The sequence below is a fragment of the Coregonus lavaretus genome (assembly GCF_964263955.1).
Source record: "Coregonus lavaretus genome assembly, chromosome: 24".
Classification (NCBI taxonomy): domain Eukaryota; kingdom Metazoa; phylum Chordata; class Actinopteri; order Salmoniformes; family Salmonidae; genus Coregonus; species Coregonus lavaretus.
The window spans coordinates 26,845,488-26,864,644 of record NC_140011.1 but is presented as its reverse complement, the minus strand read 5'-3'; the positions used below and the strand labels follow the sequence as shown (position 1 = coordinate 26,864,644).

The following is a 19,157-nucleotide window of genomic DNA, read 5'->3' as shown; positions in this document are numbered from 1 at the left end:
TGGGAGAAGGGGGTGGAGTCATGTGACAGTAGAGGGCGCGTTGGAGGGAGGGGAGAGGAAGAGATCGGGGGGGGGTGAGCTTTGATAGGAACAGTGCAACCTAGGTGTAAACCAACCTTGTGCCCATCTACTAATAGGCTACACTCAACCATATCCTTAGATTATTTATATTTACCAAGGAGTGGTTTGTCTGCTGAAGTTATTGCTTGCTGACAGTGGGGACATCATGTTCACAGTGAGTCCTGCCTGGCTAACCCTAAAACCTGCCTATGCATTCAGAAAGACTTCAGGAAAGACGTGGGACAGTGCTGAGATGGAGAGGTATATTTAGAGCCATCTGATTGTCAATGAAGAGGAAAGAAGGTTAGCAGTCCCTATAATGAATCTGACATATACCCCAGGATACCTACTGTCAACAACAGACAGGGTTCAGATTTCAATGATGTCCAGGGGTGTTAGACACTCCCATGACAAATAAGAACATCCCCTCACACAAACATAAGCCAGTAACTATGGAAAATATTGATATTGGTCCAGACAACTTTTCTTTGGATAGGATGGGACCCTGCATAGAGTAGTCAGATATACACTATGAAGATATACATATTCCATTACAACAAACATAATCGGGGGACGATCTCATTGTTTTTGGTTTAAGAGAAAATCCCTAGACCTCTACTACTGTAGATGCCTCATTTGATAATAAGATGTTCCCACAGGCTGAATTTGGGTAGCAATTGATTTTATGCTACTGTTTCGACTGGCATTTACTAGGAAAATTGTATAGCGTTAGGTACTTAAAACAATTAAAACACATTTCCATAACCTAGTACCAAATGGTGCCTGTTGTGGGGGCTTATTTAAATGAATCCCAAAGAAAACAAGTAATTCATACTGTAGGTTATTACTGGGTAATTACCATGTAAAGTTAATACCTGGTCATTTGGTACCAGCAAGCAACATCATTTGTTAGATGATCTTGTGGTTTTGGATGAAGATCATTTCCTGATGATGTTGGTTGGAAATTAACCTATAGAGGCAGAGATGACGGACACCAACACATACAGCAGATGAGTGGGAATGAGAGTAACTAGACTGGACACTTCTGTTCTGAAACAGAAAGAAAATGCATTTACACATTTTACAAATACACAAAAACTGTTTAATGAATAAATAGCATCACAAACAACAATAAAAAGTCTGATTCATAGAGATGGGACTGTGACCCTGGAATAAGAGAAGGAATGTCTTCCTATGTATCTGAGGAAAAGATTGAGGGCCGGTTTCCCAGACACATATTAAGCCTAGCCTTGAACTAAAAACATAATCTCCATTGAAAATGTTTCCTAGTCCAGGACTAAACTTAATCTGTGTCCAGGAAACAGGTATTGAGGGTATAAGCAGATAAGGAAAACCTGATTCTAGGCAGCCATCTTAGCGATCTTAATGAATCAAGTCAATATCCATGGTCCTACCGTCATATGCAACCAAGCACCATCAAGGAGCTTGTCTTATTGGTTGCCTTCAAGTAGGATAAGCATACATACAGTGGTTTGTGCTGTACTGTAGACATCTAAAGATGCCAAACCGGGACATATTTTCACAGTGATCTGTAGTATCTAGTGACCAATAGTTGTGTCTTCATTATATGAAACATTTAAGTACATCAAATATTTAATGCATCATATTTGAATTTGATTAGATATTAAGTCATTTAAAGGCAAGAGCCATGTATTTACACTACCTGCTGTGGAAAGGTAAGACTTCATATCCCCACTCAATCTTTCCTATAGTAGGAAACAACCATGCTAATAAATAGTGCCTCAGTGATTGATTCAAGCTATAGTGGCAATAATAGTCATAAAAGCCAAATGGGCTTTTTAAATTGAATTTCTCAAAGGAAACTCCAGTTTCACTACACTTCAGGTAAATCTTCCATAGAAATCTGTGATTTCTTTCCACCATTTAGGAAACTTAAAGTGTCACTATGGAAGACTGTGCAAAGGGTTTAAGAAGTTAAGATAATGCATACGTTAGAAAACAACCTGTAAAAATAATCAGAAAAACCTTCCTCTAGGGATTTTTATGATAACTAGACGAGGAGAATAGGTGATCGTACAAACATGAGCTATGTTTAGGATCGCAATGTTGTGCAGCGTCTGAACTTCTGCTCATTGAACATATTTTCTGGTTCTGAACCGTTACAAACCATTCGCTGATCCTGAACATACCCAAGTCGTTATTTTGATGTAATGTGATCAGGGTCAAAGCTTGTTCCCATTGACGAGCAGGAAGGGAATATAATGCCCTGGTCACACACAGACAGAAATCGCTTAACCGTGTTATGTTCTTGTCACACTTTTCCAAATATCACAGCAAGCCAAATAATGATTTATCTTGGTCAAGTCAAGTTTGAGACGCTGGGCATAAACTCCCACAAGGAAAAAAACAAACATTTTTTAAACCCATAAATGGGTTATTGACTTCATGTTGTGCAACTGTACATACACAGACCCGATTGGGCATGTTTTAGGCAGACAAACATTAAAACAACATGAGGAAACGTATCTGTTCTCTTTTTTGGCTCCTGACTGGATTCCACCGGCTTGGTCCAGTGAAGCAATAGGGATCCAAAACATGACCAGGGAAGGCGCCAGCACTGCTGCCTAATTAAGTCTGTTACAGGCCATGTGTGGTCCTGGTTTGCATTCTAGTCCTGAACTAAGCCATAGTTCGCCTTTTGGGCCACACATTCAAACCCCTACCTCTGTAGCGGTCAGAGAAACCCCTTTAACAGTCTCCACTTCCACCCACCTCCCCCTGAGTTAGTTCAGGCAATGCGTCTCCTGCCCCCTCCTCTCCGTCAGACTGGCCCACTCCCTGCTCCCTGGGGGTAAGGGGCTCTGTGTCACTGTCGTCCCCCTCCACCACGGCTGTGTAGTCCCTCTGGGTGGAGGTGGGGTCCCCCGGGCCGCTCAGGCTGATCACACCGGCCAGGCAGGAGAAGAGCAGGCCCAGCATGGTGATGTAGAAGCTCTCCCCTGGGTAAGGCTTCATCGCCGTCGCCCCTCCTCCTCCCTGGCTCCTGGAGCCAGACCCAGGCCAGGTCCAGCCCTCTACCCATTCCCATAGTGGCCCAAACTTGCCCTCCTGAAGGTTGCAGTAGATGATGTACAGGCAGGCCCCACACACTCCCAGCACAGACAGGAGGAGAACCACTGGGTAGAGAGGAAGGGAAAGGGAGAAAAGAGAGAGTTTAAGGGTGAGAGAGAGAGAGAGAGAGAGAGTGTAAGGGAGAGATAGAGAGAATTACATACTAATTAATCCCAGAGAGAACTGCAGAGAGAGTTATGTATTCTAACATGCCTCAGCAAACATGGCTCTTATGTCATTCTATGAGAGTTCATATTTTATGAGGCCTGTGAGAGGGCATTCTTCTTCAAGTGATGACAGTATTGTGATAAGCCCTCAGTGAGAGAGAGAGAGACAGAAAGAAAGAGATAAGACAGCAAAAGAGGCCAAAGGAGGAAGAGAGATAAATAAATAAAAATGAGACAGATAGACAGAGGGAGAGAGGTTGGGTTACCTGTGGAGATGTGGAGTGACACCACCAGTCGAGGGTGGGACATCCCAGTCCCCAGGAAGTCCAATAGGAAGGAGGAGCTGGAGAGCAGAACAGCACTGTAGCACAGAGCAGCCAGGGCATAGAGCAGCCACACCCCCCAGCCATTTACGCCACCCAGTGGACCTACAGGGAGGGAGCGCGCACACACTGTAAATGCACACACACTGTAAACACAAATACAAACACTTACACCCACAGCTGCTCACAGACTAGTGGGCTCAAACAGGGAATACACACGTGCATACGGACAATGCAAACATAGAAGAATAGAATACATACACACTTTATCAGACATAACGTGAGCACATTTTAACAGTGGCACTTGTGAACTCTCCTACAGTGTCAACATGACACTTGCCCCCCAATCCCCCTTCCCGAAAAAACGTGTAAATATTGGACTATATATTGTGTCTTCGTGTATTATACTTATGCTAAAATGTTTATTCTATTCTACTGATTTACTTTGTTTATATTATTTTATTATTTCTTATTGATGTTGCATTGTCGAGAGGGAACCTGCAAGTAAGCATTTCGTTGGACGGTGTATACCATGTGTATCCCGTACATACAACCAATAAAACTTGAAACTGAAACGTGATAAGAGTGAAAAGACAATCCTCAGGACAACACTTCTTCCACCTCCAGTCTTGCCCTTACCTGTGTCAGTGAGGTTCTGGGCAGCTTGCAGTATGAAGGCCACACCATAGATGAGCTGTTTGCCTCCGGGGTCAGTGTTGTTCATGACTTGGATCCAGTTGGGGTCGGCGATGGATGTGCACAGGGACACCAGCGTGAAGCACTGGCACACCGCAGCCGGAGACATGCTCAGAGTCATGGCTGGAGGGGAGACACAATGTACTTATCAAGGCAGCCCCACCCATAACACTTTTTACAAATGATGCTGCTTTACAACAGAGAAAGGTTTTTCAACCTCAGAGACTTTGCAACAGTTGCCAAATGCATAGATGTGATGTCAGCATTTAGGCTAGGTGTTGTACTAGTCTGCACTCTGGATTTTCTTACTGTTTCAGACAAGCAATGTGTATGGTTATACTAGATGTATACTGAACAAAAATATAAACGCAACATGTAAGGTGTTGGTCCCATGTTTCATGAGCTGAAATAAAAGATCCCAGAAATGTTCCATACGCACAAAAATCGTATTTCTCTCCAAATGTTGTGCACAAGTTTGTTTACATCCCGGTTAGTGAGCATTTCTCATTTGCCAAGATAATCCATCCACCTGACAGGTGTGGCATATTAAGAAACTGATTAAACAGCATGATCATAACACAGGTGCACCTTGTGCTGGGGATAATAAAAGGCCACTCTAACATGTGCAGTTTTGTCACAACATAATTTAATAAACCCCTACAACTCATCCAGAATGCCGCAGCCCGTCTGGTGTTCAACCTTCCCAAGTTCTCTCATGTCACCCCCCTCCTCCGCACACTCCACTGGCTTCCAGTTGAAGCTCGCATCCGCTACAAGACCATGGTGCTTGCCCATGGAGCAGTGAGGGGAACGGCACCTCTGTACCTTCGGGCTCTGATCAGTCCCTACACCCAAACGAGGGCATTGCGTTCATCCACCTCTGGCCTGCTGGCTCCCCTTCCTCTGCGGAAGCATAGTTCCCGCTCAGCCCAGTCAAAACTGTTCGCTGCTCTGGCACCCCAATGGTGGAACAAGCTCCCTCACGACGCCAGGACAGCGGAGTCACTCACCACCTTCCGGAGACATTTGAAACCCCACCTCTTTAAGGAATACCTGGGATAGGATAAAGTAATCCTTCTACCCCCCCCCAAAAAAAAAAAAAAAAGTAAAGTAAAGTGGTTATCCCACTGGCTATAGGGTGAACGCACCAATTTGTGAGTCGCTCTGGATAAGAGCGTCTGCTAAATGACGTAAATGTGCCCTTGAGCAAGGCACTTAACCCTAATTGCTCCTGTAAGTCGCTCTGGATAAGAGCGTCTGCTAAATGACTAAAATGTAAAATGTAAAAAAATGTAATAATTTGGCAGTACGTCCAACCGGCCTCACAACCTCAGACCACATGTAACCACGCCAGCCCAGGACCTCCACATCCTGCTTGTACACCTGTGGGATTGTCTGAGACCAGCCACCCAGACAGCTGATGAAACTGAGGAGTATTTGTGTCTGTAATAATGCCCTTTTGTGGGGAAAAACTCATTCTGATTGGCTGGGCCTGGCTCCCCTGGCTCCACCCATGGCTGCACCCCTGCTCAGTCCTAATGCATTTATTTAAATTTACTGATTTCCTTATATGAACTGTAACTCAGTAAAATCGTTGAAATTGTTGCATGTTTCGTTAATATTTTTTGTTCAGTATAATAATATGACACCAATGTATGTACAGCTAGCGCCTAGAGAGTAAAGAGAGATTATGCACACACAAAAAGCATAACTAAACAGCACAGTGTTCTGGCGCAGGTTGTAGGAACATTGCCACTGTAAACCTAATGTTGGGAAACCTGAAATATGAGAGCTGTTGAATGAAGAGCAACATTTTCTCAGAATCAATAGCTAACATTGTTAGGTAATGCATATGGCACTTAACCCTTCACTAACCAGCAGCTAGCCTGATACACTACAAAGTCTGTTGGAGACTAAAATGTACACTCGCTAAAGTTATGTGCTATTCAGGGTTAACCAAGTAAAACAAATAAAAACGTAATGCGACACAACTGAATTGTCTCTGTTCAGCATATTGTCTGAAAAGCAAGCTATACGTGATGGGGGTGTAAAATTAGGCATTGCGAAATTTCACATTTCCAACCTCTCTCGTGGCCTGAATTAACTCAGAATAAATTGTCAATCAAGTAGCTTGGTACTATTTAAAATGCACGCGCACAATAACAACCCTTCCCAGGCTCCATAATTCAGAACTTGGCTAACTAGCTAGTGGCTAACGTTACTTACCGAGCTAAGACAACAAGGAAATCCACGAACATATAGTTATTCTCATATATAGTTATTCATATATCAATGACTGACAGGTGTGGCTAAAAATATATGTTTTCTTAGTTGACATAATCACAATCCATTTCAAAGCACGGGATTATCTGATTTGTATTTAGCCAAAGATAATAGATATACTGACAAGATTACATGTCTCTCTGCCCTAAGAATGGGAGTTGTTGTCCACAAAGCGGCACGGCGTGCTGTCTAGCTCCCGCCTATCCTTTCTATGCTATGCTACGGCCTAATGCCATGAACATGCATAGCCATCTCGAGGTAACTCCGATACAACGTGTTTTTTCTCAAAGTTGCCGGGATGTCACGTGTCCTACACTCGTAACAATTTAACCATTAAGAACCTTCTATTCGATCAAATAAACCTCACGTAGCATATAAGCAATTCATTTTTTTAGTTGACCAAATTCGACACTCTCATTGACCTCCATACAAAAACGACTTGCTGAGTGGGCGTAACAACGAAAAAACGCAACCTGATGGAAGGAGACAGATTTTCCGCCGAGTTGAGCCTCTCTCTTCCCTTTCCTCTGGATGACCGGAAATTATAAAACCTATTGCTATTCGGGGTCCTTGGGACGTCCCTCCACCCCAGTTTAACGTTGAACTGTAAAATTGTTATGTAAAAGGGGCTGAATAGTCAATCTGAAGTCTGCATTGGCCGTGCAGAATTGACGGTAATACAGACTCTCCAGAAGTCAGGGCATTCATACTTATTGCCTTCGCGGAGCAGCTTTAAAAGACAATTTATGCTTGATCAGAAAATATGGTCGGAGGCTCCATATGGAGGGTGTGAAGCAAATGCGAAGCCCAGGAGTCACGCAGAGGCCAAATCGAGCGCCATACCGCATCGCCGTGCACCTCCCCAATGACGATTTTATCATGTAAATCTTGGTGGGGCAAACAAAAAAAAAAATGGGGGGATGCATGCCAGCAACGCCACTACACAACACTAAACAATACATTAATTGCACTATAACAGTGACAAACGGTGCCCACAAACTGTTAGGGCCTACATAAAGCTGTCCCAACAGCAGAGCTTTATTTTCAGCACCATGGAGTGAATCCTTACCACTGCTACACCTGGCTATCAGCGGAGCCTTGTCTGGCAGCGAAACAGTTAATTCAGCCTCATTTACTGCCTTTAAAAAAAACATAGCTGATATAGCTGACTTGCTTAAACAAATGTGGTGTCTACTGACGAATTGAGATGTACAAACGATGGTATAAAGGGACTACGAGCAGATGAGGCAATCCGTAATTTCGTTTAAGACATTAATGAGCGAACTAGGACGGACGTAGTCAAAATAACTATTTGTTTGGCACTTTTGAAATGTACAGCGACAGAATTCAGAACATGGGCCGTCCTTACAGTATTCTCACTGTACACCAAATCAGAACCGTAGGATAAATACAGGTGGCATATAAGCATACAATGAAAACTCTTACAATATTCAATGATTGCGTTTATCTAAAACAGGCTATAGGCTACATGTGCACCACCAAGTCAGAACAGTAGGCTAAGTTATTTATTTATTTTTTATTTTATTTAACCTTTATTTAACCAGGTAAGCCAGTTGAGAACAAGTTCTCATTTACAACTCCGACCTGGCCAAGATAAAGCATAGCAGTGCGATAAAAACAACAACACAGAGTTACATATGGGGTAAAAAAAACATAAAGTCAAAAAATACAGGCTAAGTTATGAGGGGAAAAGGGACCAAATTATTAGGGTGAGGCACATGGGCTACTAACAGCTTACTACACAACATACACTTAGTATTACTTTCTTAGCTACATTATACATATCTCCCTGGCATATTACATCATTTATGCAGCAGCATACAATACATTTTTGGACTCACCTTGCTGTGCTGTGCTCACTTGAACAGGAAGGTGGCGCAGCGGTCCCTCTTGCGGGCAAATTTTGTCATCAAACTTTGTCATCAAAGTCTAGAGTTATCTGGATTTATGGTGCTTTCAAGACAACTGTGAACTTGGATAAAACAAGGTCGAATCATGACGTCAGTGATCTTCAGGTTGTCCCAGTTGTCTTCAACTCACTGAAGTCTACGATTTCCCAGTACTGAGTTTCCAGTTGTTTTGAACGCGGCAGAAGTCATGCTGGATTGACAGCATGGTTAATGTATTCAACCTTTTCTGGCCCATGGTGTTGCATGTGAATTTTTATCCTTTTAAGGTTGGAAAAGAGACCCTTAATCCCAGACTTGGACCACACACCCACTGGATAGCAGGCTAGTGATTGCTTTGCAACACTTGCAGTTAGCCACTGATTCCTTCCAAACCACTCATTGTTGAATTTGCGATTTCCAATTTCTGTAATATTTATGTCCAATGGCCGATGAGCACCGATACATTTTATCTATAATTTATCTTCAAATGACAAGGATTAAAAAGGATTTGCCAGTAGATTGTCGAGTTGATTCATGATGTTGACTGCTTGCTAGCTAAGATTTTGAAAGTATGATGTTGACATGATCAGTCCAATCAAAGCTACGGTAGATATAACGTGATTTGAGGTCATTCTATCTGTGGCCAATGACCTTGACCCTTCTTGGATGGGCACTTCTAATGTAACTCTATGGCAGCACTCAAGGGGATTGAATTTTCGACCTCTCCCTGTAGATTTTGCGGTGACGTAGGGTCCCCATGAGTGACAGAACACTGAGCCAATCACGGTGCAACTAGAAAACATTACCAACCCCTACAGTCCATATTTTCCGCTGGCTGCCCCACCACCACAGAAAGCACTGAGCTAGACTGAAACACCTGCATTTTGGAGCTGCCTTACTCAAAGCAAAAAAGACCATGTTTGTATGCGGCTTTGTTAACTCAAATATATATATATATATATTTTTACATTGTTTGCAAACTGATATGTGACACGTATTAATGCCAAAATAACACGCAAAACAGGCAACAACATTTTTTATAATAATATATATGTGCATTTGGAAAGTATTCAGACCCCTTGACTTTTCCACATTTTATTCCATTACAGCCTTATTCTAAATCATTATAATCAATCTACACTCAATACCCCATTATAACAAAGCAAAAACAGGTTTTTAGAAATGTTTGCACATTTATTAAAAATAAAAAACGGAAATAGCACATTTACATAAGTATTCAGGCCCTTTACTCAGTACTTTGTTGAAGCACCTTTGGCAGCGATTACAGCCTCGAGTCTTCTTGGGTAAAACGCTACAAGCTTGGCACACCTGTATTTGGGGAGTTTCTCCCATTCTTCTCTGCAGATCCTCTCAAGCTCTGTCAGGTTGGATGGGGAGCATCGCTGCACAGCTATTTTCAGGTCTCTCCAAAGATGTTTGATCGGGTTAAAGTCTGGGCTCTGGCTGGGCCACTCAAGGACATTCAGAGACTCCTTCGTTGTCTTGGCTGTGTGCTTAGGGTCATTGTCCTGTTGGAAGGTTAACCTTCGCCCCAGTGTGAGGGCCCTGGAGCAGGTTTTCATCAAGGATCTCTCTGTACTTTGCTCCGTTCATCTTTGCCTCGATCCTGATTAGTCTCCCAGTCCCTGCCGCTGAAAAACATCCCCACAGCATGATGCTGCCACCACCATGCTTCACCGTAGGGATGGTGCCAGGTTTCCTCCAGACGTGACGCTTGGCATTCAGGTCAAAGAGTTCAATCTTGGTTTCATCAGACCAGAGAATCTTGATTCTCATGGTCTGAGAGTCCTTTAAGTGCCTTTTGGCAAACTCCAAGCGGGTTGTCATGTGCCTTTTAATTTAATTTTGTAACAATGCTCCAATTAGCACCGTATTGACATGATTGGTTGATGGTAGGTGGGGTTGGGAGGTGCTGTATAAACACAAACTCACATCCTTGACAACTTCCTTCACAACAGCTCTGCGCTTCTCCACGAAGCGCAAGAAGTATGAATGCCCTGACTTCTGCAGAGGCTGTATCACAGTAAATGCTGCACGGCCAATGCAGACGTCGGATTGACCATGCAGCGCCTTTAAGGTTTATGGTTAGGGAAGGGGTTAAGGTTAGGGTTTAGGGTAGGGATGTCCCAGGTATCCCGGATAGCTGTAACCAAAGTAGAAAACAGGAGTGCAACGGTATGCAAACAAGGAAAGGTTCCGGGACATTGATAAAATGAACTAGCTAATCCAACAAAACAGAAATGAAGGCTTTTCTATACTGTACATACAATTATTTACCCTTCTCTGACGTATTCATATTCATCCCACCGAGAATTCAACAATATGCTATACAATCTGGTACATACATCTCCTCTAAGGATGCAGTGAGTGGTCTGCAACTATGTGGGGCATACTCAAGGAATATGAGCTATATTCTAAGGGTGGTGTGTGACTATGGCCGTGTTTAAGATACTGAGTATAATGACAACAACCAAGATAATGGGCCAGCTCACTGATAGAGACCCTCCCTCACTGTTTGATAAACTGAGCCACGGCTTTCAGTTCCTCTGGCGTGATGGAGATAAACTTCCCTCTGTCGTTGATCACTCCTGGAGAAAATAAAGAGAACAAAGACGGTCAGATGACAGGGAAGCAAGAGTGCCTACTAATTTACTCAGAGGAATTCTATGTTCATTTTAGCACACACTGTATCATTCACTTACCTGTGAGTTCACCATCAGCTAAGAGGTCCTGCAGTCTCACAATTGCATCCTGTGAGAAAAGGTTTGAGGTATGATGATCAAATCATCTCCTTTCTCTCGACCACCACAAAAAAACACTAATATAACCTTGAATGTAGTGTGGAGATTCATCACAATCTGACACACATATTTCAAAATGAGAACAGACCATTGAGACCACTTTCCAGCCATCACCCACCACTCACCTGTGTGCGCATTCCAAAGTGTGACGCCAGGTCTTCCAGCAGTACTACAGTGGCTTGAGAAAGTATTCACCCTCCTTGGCATTTTTCCTATTTTGTTGCCTTACAACCTGGAATTAAAATGGATTTTTTGGGAGTTTGTATTATTTGATTTACAAAACATGCCTATCACTTTGAAGAGGCAAAATAAGCTTGGCACATCTAGCCACTGGGATTTTTGGCCATTCTTCAAGGCAAAACTGCTCCAGCTCCGTCAAGTTGGATGGGTTCCGCTGGTGTACAGCAATCTTTAAGTCATACCACAGATTCTCAATTGGATTGAGGTCTGGGCTTTGACTAGTCCATTCCAAGACATTTAAATGTTCCCCTTAAACCACTCAAGTGTAGTTTTAGCAGTATGCGTAGGGTCATTATACTGCTGGAAGGTGAACCTCCGTCCCAGTCTCAAATCTCTGGAAGACTGAAACAGGTTTCCCTCAAGAATTTCCCTGTATTTAGCGCCATCCATCATTCCTTCAATTCTGACCAGTTTCCCAGTCCCTGGATGGTGTTCTCGGGGTGATGAGAGGTGTTGGGTTTGCGCCAGACATAGAATTTTCCTTGATGGCCAAAAAGCTCAATTTTAGTCTCATCTGACCAGAGTACCTTCTTCCATATGTTTGGGGAGTCTCCCACATGCCTTTTGGGAACACCAAACGTGTTTGCTTATTTTTTTCTTTAAGCAATGGCTTTTTTCTGGCCACTCTTTCGTAAAGCCCAGCTCTGTGGAGTGTACGGCTTAAAGTGGTTCTATGGACAGATACTCCAATCTCCGCTGTGGAGCTTTGCAGCTCTTTCAGGGTTATCTTTGGTCTCTTGTTGCCTCTCTGAGGGGGGGGGGGATCTTAGTTGTGGGATCTTTTTCCTGGTTAGCAGTTGTGTAGCCTGCAGAACTTTACGTTCGTTTGTATTTTGTTGTTTTGATCTGTATTCAGTTAATAAAGTATAACGTTCACATACCACGCTGCACCTTGGTCCGAGCTGTCTATCAACGAGCGTGACAGTCCATTACATGAAATTCAAATAAAAATCCATTTAAATTACAGGTTGTAATGCAACAAAATAGGAAAAACGCCAAGGGGGATGAATACTTTTGCAAGGACCTGTACATAGAATAGAAATCACTGGCCACCTTAATAAATGGAACACTAGTCACTTTAATAATGTTTACATCTTGCATTACTCATCTCATATGTATATACTGTATTCTATACTATTCTACTGTATCTTAGTCTATGCCGCTCTGACATTGCTTGTCCATATATTTATTTATATATTCTTAATTCCATTGCTTAGATTTGTGTGTATTGGGTATGTGTTGTGAAATTGTTAGATATTACTGCACTGTCAGAGCTAGAAACACAAGCATTTCGCTACACCCGCAATGCATGCTGTGACCAAGTGCTATCCCCTTACTCTGTAGACCAACACATTTCATGCATTGCTTGGCCACGGATGATAATTATATCAGATAAAAAGACGAGTGTGTGTGGCAAGATAACTTATAAGTTGGTAATTATGAATGATTTGTAATGAATAGATATGAACATGATTCAAAGAGGTTGTAATAAAAGCTGCTCTTGGGTGAGGCACAATACAGTGAATTGAACAAGTCATGTGGTGAGATTTGCTACACATGCACATTCTTATGTAAGTATGTATGAAACAAATCATGTGGCATGTTGAATTCCATATCTGTTTTCCATCTGGTTGTAAAAAAAAATGTGTATGGTGTGACATTCAGGTGTACACACAATTGTTACAAATACATATACACACCAGTTTAGACAGGCAATGTATGCATTCTTAAAATAGGAGACACAGACTGGAAAATCTAATTATTTACTTAATGGATAATCTCTTGTGGACAGACTACATAAACCTAAATGACCAAATTACCCAAGATTAATTCATTAATAAAGAATAGATCTCATTTGAGGATGGATCAGTTCAGGATTGGGTTCAGGATTGGGCTGTCTAAACGCTACCTATGACATGTCAGTTCTCCTCTGTGTGATAAATGTCTTTAATGAAAAGCATTTGACATTTAGGCCCACGTGTTACATAGCCTAAATATTTCTTCACAATGTAAAGCCATTCAAAACCATATCTGGATATCGCTCAGCTAAATGACGTAAATGTAAATGTAATTATTCCCACAATTTTGCAAACTATTCAATCATACCAGACAATTAAAACAAGAGCATACGTTTCGCTGAGTCAAGTTATTGGACTTAGTAAATAATGTGTCATCTTAAATTTTCACTTTTCATGTGCTTAAATAATGTAGCAACCGTAGTTTATAAGCGCGGATATCGCTACAATAAGATACATAATTGATAAGAACACATTTAGGTCTAAACATCTAGGCATATAAAAAAACATTTGTCTATTAATTTTGTAAACCAAATCGCGAATTTGCTTGAACACCATAAAGGGGGCGGGATAAGAGGCGTTCTCATTTTTCATGTTTATTTTTGTCCTCCATCGCAGTTCCTCAGTCTAATCGATTTGAAAAAGTAATTTAAACGGTTCTTTACATAAATCTGGCAGCCTTTATAAATACAGCAGATCTCCGCTGCCGCACTCATTTAACCTAAACGCAGGCCAATGGTATATCTCCAACATGAATTCACCAGACGCGAAGGATCTAGGAAGAGTGCTGTGCATTATCACCGGGGCGTCCAGAGGATTTGGCAGAACCGTAGCGAAGGAGATTTCCCTGTTGTTCAAACCGAGGTCGGTGCTTGTTTTGGCGGCTCGCTCCGGGGAGAAATTGCGGGAACTCCAGGAAGATTTGGCCTCGTCGGATGCGGACAGGGCAGGGTTGGTAACTCGTTGTGTTGTCGCAGACCTGGGGATAAAAGAAGGGGTGGAAAGTGTCATCAGGGCGGCGAAAGAGATTTCCTCCAAGGATATGGACCATCTCATACTGATTAACAATGCTGGTAAATTATTCATCCACCTGTAAATGGGTCTACTAGCTATGACTATTAGCAAACAGAAAAAGTGTTCAGTTACAGATTTTCAAATTAGGTCTCATGATTTTAACATCTTTAGATACTCATATTTATTTAATCAAATCTAGTATTGTATTTGATTGTGCTCATCAAATCTACCAAAAGTTACAATATAGTCGGAATATATAGCCTAGTCCATACACTGACAATTATGTAAATGTTCAGATAGGAGGTATTGTGAATTTGAGAGCAGAGTTTAGGAGCCATTTCAAAATGTGTTTTTGAAAGCGTATTCTATGAAAATAATACAATTCAAACATTGTATTATCTGACATCTCCCCATTCCTCCAGCCTCTCTGGGAGACGTTTCGCGCTACGCCAAGAGCTTCACCAACATGGCGGAGGTGGATTCCTACCTGTCACTCAATGTCAGCTCCGCCCTCAGTCTGACGGCCGGCCTGCTGCAGGTGTTCCCACCGCGACAGGGGCTGCGGCGCTGCGTAGTCAACGTGAGCTCGCTGTGCGCCCTGCAGCCATTTCCCTCCTGGGTGCTGTACTGCACGGGCAAGGCGGCCCGAGACATGATGTTCCGCGTGCTGGCAGAGGAGGAGCCGGACCTCCGAGTACTCAACTATGCCCCAGGTAGCTTTAGGCTTTAAACCCCTGATAAATAAAACAGTAACCCCCAGGCACACACTCCTGAACTGACCTTCATTCCAGTTATAAAAAAAGCAACAAAAAAAGCATTTGAAATGAACTTGGTCATCATTCATGTGTCTGTCAACAGCCATTCAACCTTAGCCTGGCTGACAAGACCCATGTGACTCACAGCGCAGGGTGAGCTGTGACCACACTGGTCTGGAAAGGAGGCCATTTGTTAATGTAGTATGTGCTCAGAAATTGTGCAACATGTTTGATTGGTTCCCTGAAATGTATTTTTTCCCCTCTAGTTGTTTGGATTAGAAAATCCTACCTTTGTAATGGAAGGAGGCTGTGTGCTTGTGGGTGTTCAACCAGTAAAAGCACTTTGAGAGTTTGGTGTTAGCCAGACTAATTCAACCTGGCATTGGAGATTAAATTAAGCCCCAGGTCGTTAGACTACTGATTTTGAAATGGAGCACTGAATGGACTTATTATGGAGATATTTGACCTATGAACCTAGCTATGTTACAGTCAGGCCTGGGGTCAATTCCATTTCAGATGTTGTCATTTCAGTTCAGCTGAAATTGACCCTTGAAATGGATCATCATGTACTCTGCACATTCTAACGATATTGCCATTTTTGTCCTTTCTATCATGACCATCCAGTGACTCGTGACCAACCTAGATCCCTCTGTGTTTCTCTAGGTCCCCTGGACACAGACATGCAGGTGGAGGCCAGGGACAGCACGGCAGACCCTGGCGTGAGGAAGTCCTTCTCAGCCATGCTCTCCCAGGGTCAGCTGCTCACCTGTGAAGACTCCTGTGCTAAGCTGATGAAGGTGCTGCTGGAGGATGACTACCCCTCCGGAGCACACCTTGACTTCTATGACCTGTAGAGAGGGGAACTAGAAGACACTGTGGGGCTCAGACTGAAGATGAATATTCATGGTGTAGGTACAATTGTATAGCCAGAACAACTGATACTGGGTCAGATTAGTTAGCTTCGAAGATGGTTTTGGGTTAATAAGATCTGATTCTAAACCTGTTTTCGTGGGGGTAAAGATTGAGTGGACCTTTTACCGAATCAGAAGGAAACATGGAGAGAAGGAAGGATAAAGCTGTTTCCGTCATCCAAAGCCATAGGCCTACTGTAGTTCCTGAGTTCGGCAAACTATCCTGAGTCCATGTTGGCGCCTAACATTCCATCCCATGACAGTACTGTTCTAATTTGCCTTCTAACTAGAATTGCCTTGGAACTTTTGGTACCAAAATAGCATCTATTAAAGTTCTTTATCTCAAACTAAGTTTGCTGAACTCTAAACTGTGTGTCTTTAGATCTGCCATTTCCGAGTTGTTACAGTGGTGCTGATATGCTCGCGTTTGTACAAAATGACACTAAGCCTAACACAAAACCAATCAAGTAAAGACCGCAACTTATTGGTGATTTAACGTTTATTATTTCTTGTTCCTTATATGATCATGAGTCTATACTTGAATGGTGCTTTTATGCATTACCTCTGCTTATATGTAGATCTGTTGTACTATGTAGATGTACCATTCAAAATCATTCCAATGTGAGACAAAATGTACTGCTGTTAAAGCAATTATTTTATCCTATGCTGTTTATCTTCCTGTCAGCACTTTCATTAAACCCTTTGCTTTTTAAGAGTTGTAGCACTCTACTTGTGGCATTTCATGGAGGTATTCCATATATTTATCAGTGTTGTGGTGAAATCCTGCAAGGAGCGTTCACCGTGCGCTGCCACTTTAAGAGCGCACCAGCTATCAGGAAGGAAGAAGTAAATGTCTCGTCTGTCTGTGTGTGAGAGCTCTCGGTTGGCGCGACAGACAAACCAACGGGTGTATCGGACAGACAAGTGCAACTGCAAGCCGGACGTTAACAGCTAAGACAATCTCTCTCTCTCTCTCTCTCTCTACACTGGAGCTGACATTTTGTGTTCAGTGCGGTTGGGAACTGTAAATGCACTGTTATTTACATTTTCGTTAAAGGGAGTGTGTGTTTGAGTACTGTATATTGCTTATTAAAAAAATGTATTCTCTTGGAACTGTGTGTATTGATTTGTGTATTGTCCTAAAATACTTTGGGGACATTTAAAGGCCTTTTTTGTATTGAACCACACATACACACACCCATTAATGTAACCAACTCCCTTTTCACTATGTGTAAGGAATACAGATACACTACATGGCCAAAAGTATGTGGACACCCCTTCAAATGAGTGCATTCGGCTATTTCAGCCACACCTGTTGCTGACAGGTGTATAAAATCCAGCACACCGCTATGCAATCTCCATAGACAAACATTGGCAGCAGAATGGCCCGTACTGAAGAGCTCAGTGACTTTCAACGTGGCACCGTCATAGGATGCCACCTTTCCAACAAGTCAGTTCATAACATTTCTGCCCTGCTAGAGCTGCCCCGGTCAACTGTAAGTGCTGTTATTGTGAAGTGGAAACCTCTAAGAGCAACAATGGCTCAGCTGCGAAGTGGTAGCCCACACAAGCTCACAGAACGTGACCGCTGAAGTGCGTAGCACGTAAAAATCGTCTGTCCCCGGTTGCAACGCTCACTACCGAATTCCAAACTGTCTCTGGAAGCAACGTCACCACAAGAACTGTTCGTCTGGAGCTTAAAAAAATGGGTTTCCATGGCTGAGCAAGCCTAAGGTCACCATGTGCAATGCCAAGCATCGGCTGGAGTGGTGTAACGCTCGCCACCATTAGGACTCTGGCGCAGAGGAAATTCGTTCTCTGGAGTGATTAATCATGCTTCGTCATCTGGCAGTCCGATGGACGAATCTGGGATTGGTGGAGGCCAGGAGAACGCTGTAGCTCAGCTGGTAGAGCACGGCGCTTGTAATGCCAGGGTAGTGGGTTCGATCCCCGGGACCACCCATACACAAAAAAAATGACTGCAAGTATGACTGTAAGTCGCTTTGGATAAAAGCGTCTGCTAAATGGCAAATTATTATTATTATTACTTACCCGAATGCATAGTGCCAACTGTAAAGTTTGGTGGAGGAGGAATAATGGTCTGGGGGCCGGGGCTGTTTGTCATGTTTCGGGCCCCTTAGTTCCAGTGAAGGGAAATCAAAATTCTACAGCACACAATGACATTCTAGATGATTCTGTGCTTCCAACTTTGTGGCAACAGTTTGGGGAAGGACCTTTCCTGTTTCAGCATGACAATGCCCCCGTGCACAAAGCGAGGTCAGTGTGGAAGAACTTGACTGGCCTGCACAGAGCCCTGATCTCAACCCCATCGAACACCAAGTTTGGGATGAATAGGAACGCCGACTGTGAGCCAGGCCTAATCGCCCAACATCAGTGCCCGACCTCACTAATGCTCTTGTGGCTGAATGGAAGCAAGTCCCCGCAGCAATGTTCCAACATCTAGTGGAAAGCCTTCCTAGAAGAGTGGAGGCTGTTATATCAGCAAAGGGGGGACCAACTCCATATTAATGCCCGTGATTTTGAAATGAGATGTTCAACGAGCAGGTCTCCACATACTTTTGGCCATGTAGTGTATTTGCAAAACTTGGTTCTTAGTCTGGTGCTTCAGACGCAATTTCATAGAGTTGTTCTAATCATTACTATTGCATGAGGTATTATTGGTTGGGTTACCCCTGTGCTGTGACTTGTGGTTATGCGGTGTGTCTTATCCTTTCTCTCCACTGCCAATCAGGCTACACTCTAGGCAGTTTTTTCTGATGGTGTGGGTGTCTGGTAGCGGTACTCTCTCTCTCCTACTCTTTTCATTTCGGCAGGGTAAATACCTGCCTGGAGCCCAAACAAAAATCTGTATCTTTACCCCTCTCTAACAATACCCGTACAGTGTTATATTTGCAAATCTATTCTGTATGTTTACATGCAGAACTCTATGTACTCGCTTTGATGATATTTTACTAATTTCTTCCGAGTGTATGTGACTTGTGTACTCGATTTATCTCAAATAATTATACAAATCAAATACTTTTGGTTGCTCTATCAATGCACTATACTGTAACTGTATAGTTGAAA

At 42.9% G+C, this 19,157-nt stretch overlaps 2 protein-coding genes and 1 long non-coding RNA gene across 5 annotated transcripts; 1 reads left to right on the top strand and 2 right to left on the bottom strand.

The window, feature by feature from the left end:
- Nucleotides 1–1,143: 1,143 nt before the first annotated feature.
- Nucleotides 1,144–8,635, bottom strand: LOC311099743 (uncharacterized protein). 3 transcript variants are annotated; one of them, XM_084140481.1, is made up of 4 exons: nucleotides 8,485–8,635; nucleotides 4,283–4,462; nucleotides 3,587–3,748; nucleotides 1,144–3,218 (listed from the first exon to the last, which is right to left on the bottom strand). In XM_084140481.1, the coding sequence occupies exons 1-4, from the start codon at nucleotides 8,564–8,566 to the stop codon at nucleotides 2,791–2,793; spliced, it is 852 nt and encodes a 283-aa protein (XP_083996607.1). In that variant the 5' UTR covers nucleotides 8,567–8,635; the 3' UTR covers nucleotides 1,144–2,790. The 3 variants fall into 3 exon arrangements, with proteins under 3 accessions (XP_083996607.1, XP_083996609.1, XP_083996608.1); XM_084140483.1 differs by lacking the exon at nucleotides 8,485–8,635 and adding an exon at nucleotides 7,096–7,149; XM_084140482.1 differs by lacking the exon at nucleotides 8,485–8,635 and adding an exon at nucleotides 6,566–6,872.
- Nucleotides 8,636–9,590: 955 nt separating this feature from the next.
- LOC311100074 lies at nucleotides 9,591–13,809 on the bottom strand. The gene is made up of 3 exons (XR_014609793.1): nucleotides 11,480–13,809; nucleotides 11,256–11,304; nucleotides 9,591–11,141 (listed from the first exon to the last, which is right to left on the bottom strand). It is a non-coding gene; the product is annotated as an uncharacterized lncRNA (long non-coding RNA).
- A 162-nt stretch (nucleotides 13,810–13,971) lies between these two features.
- Nucleotides 13,972–17,183, top strand: LOC311100073 (sepiapterin reductase-like). Its single transcript, XM_084140815.1, has 3 exons — nucleotides 13,972–14,463; nucleotides 14,827–15,117; nucleotides 15,823–17,183. Exons 1-3 carry the CDS (start codon nucleotides 14,142–14,144, stop codon nucleotides 16,011–16,013), a joined length of 804 nt encoding a protein of 267 aa, XP_083996941.1. The 5' UTR covers nucleotides 13,972–14,141; the 3' UTR covers nucleotides 16,014–17,183.
- Nucleotides 17,184–19,157: the final 1,974 nt, after the last annotated feature.

What these genes read in the sequence shown, in the direction of transcription:
- LOC311099743 (XM_084140481.1), bottom strand. Translation starts at nt 8,566, where the DNA reads ATGACAAAGTTTGATGACAAAATTTGCCCGCAAGAGGGACCGCTGCGC. An exon ending in AGTGAGCACAGCACAGCAAG is followed by an intron (nt 4,463 to 8,484) that starts GTGAGTCCAAAA and finishes TCTCCCCTCCAG; the next exon opens with CCATGACTCTGAGCATGTCT. An exon ending in GTCACTCCACATCTCCACAG is followed by an intron (nt 3,219 to 3,586) that starts GTAACCCAACCT and finishes CTCTCTACCCAG; the next exon opens with TGGTTCTCCTCCTGTCTGTG.
- LOC311100073 (XM_084140815.1), top strand. Translation starts at nt 14,142, where the DNA reads ATGAATTCACCAGACGCGAAGGATCTAGGAAGAGTGCTGTGCATTATC. An exon ending in CATACTGATTAACAATGCTG is followed by an intron (nt 14,464 to 14,826) that starts GTAAATTATTCA and finishes CCATTCCTCCAG; the next exon opens with CCTCTCTGGGAGACGTTTCG. An exon ending in AGTACTCAACTATGCCCCAG is followed by an intron (nt 15,118 to 15,822) that starts GTAGCTTTAGGC and finishes GTGTTTCTCTAG; the next exon opens with GTCCCCTGGACACAGACATG.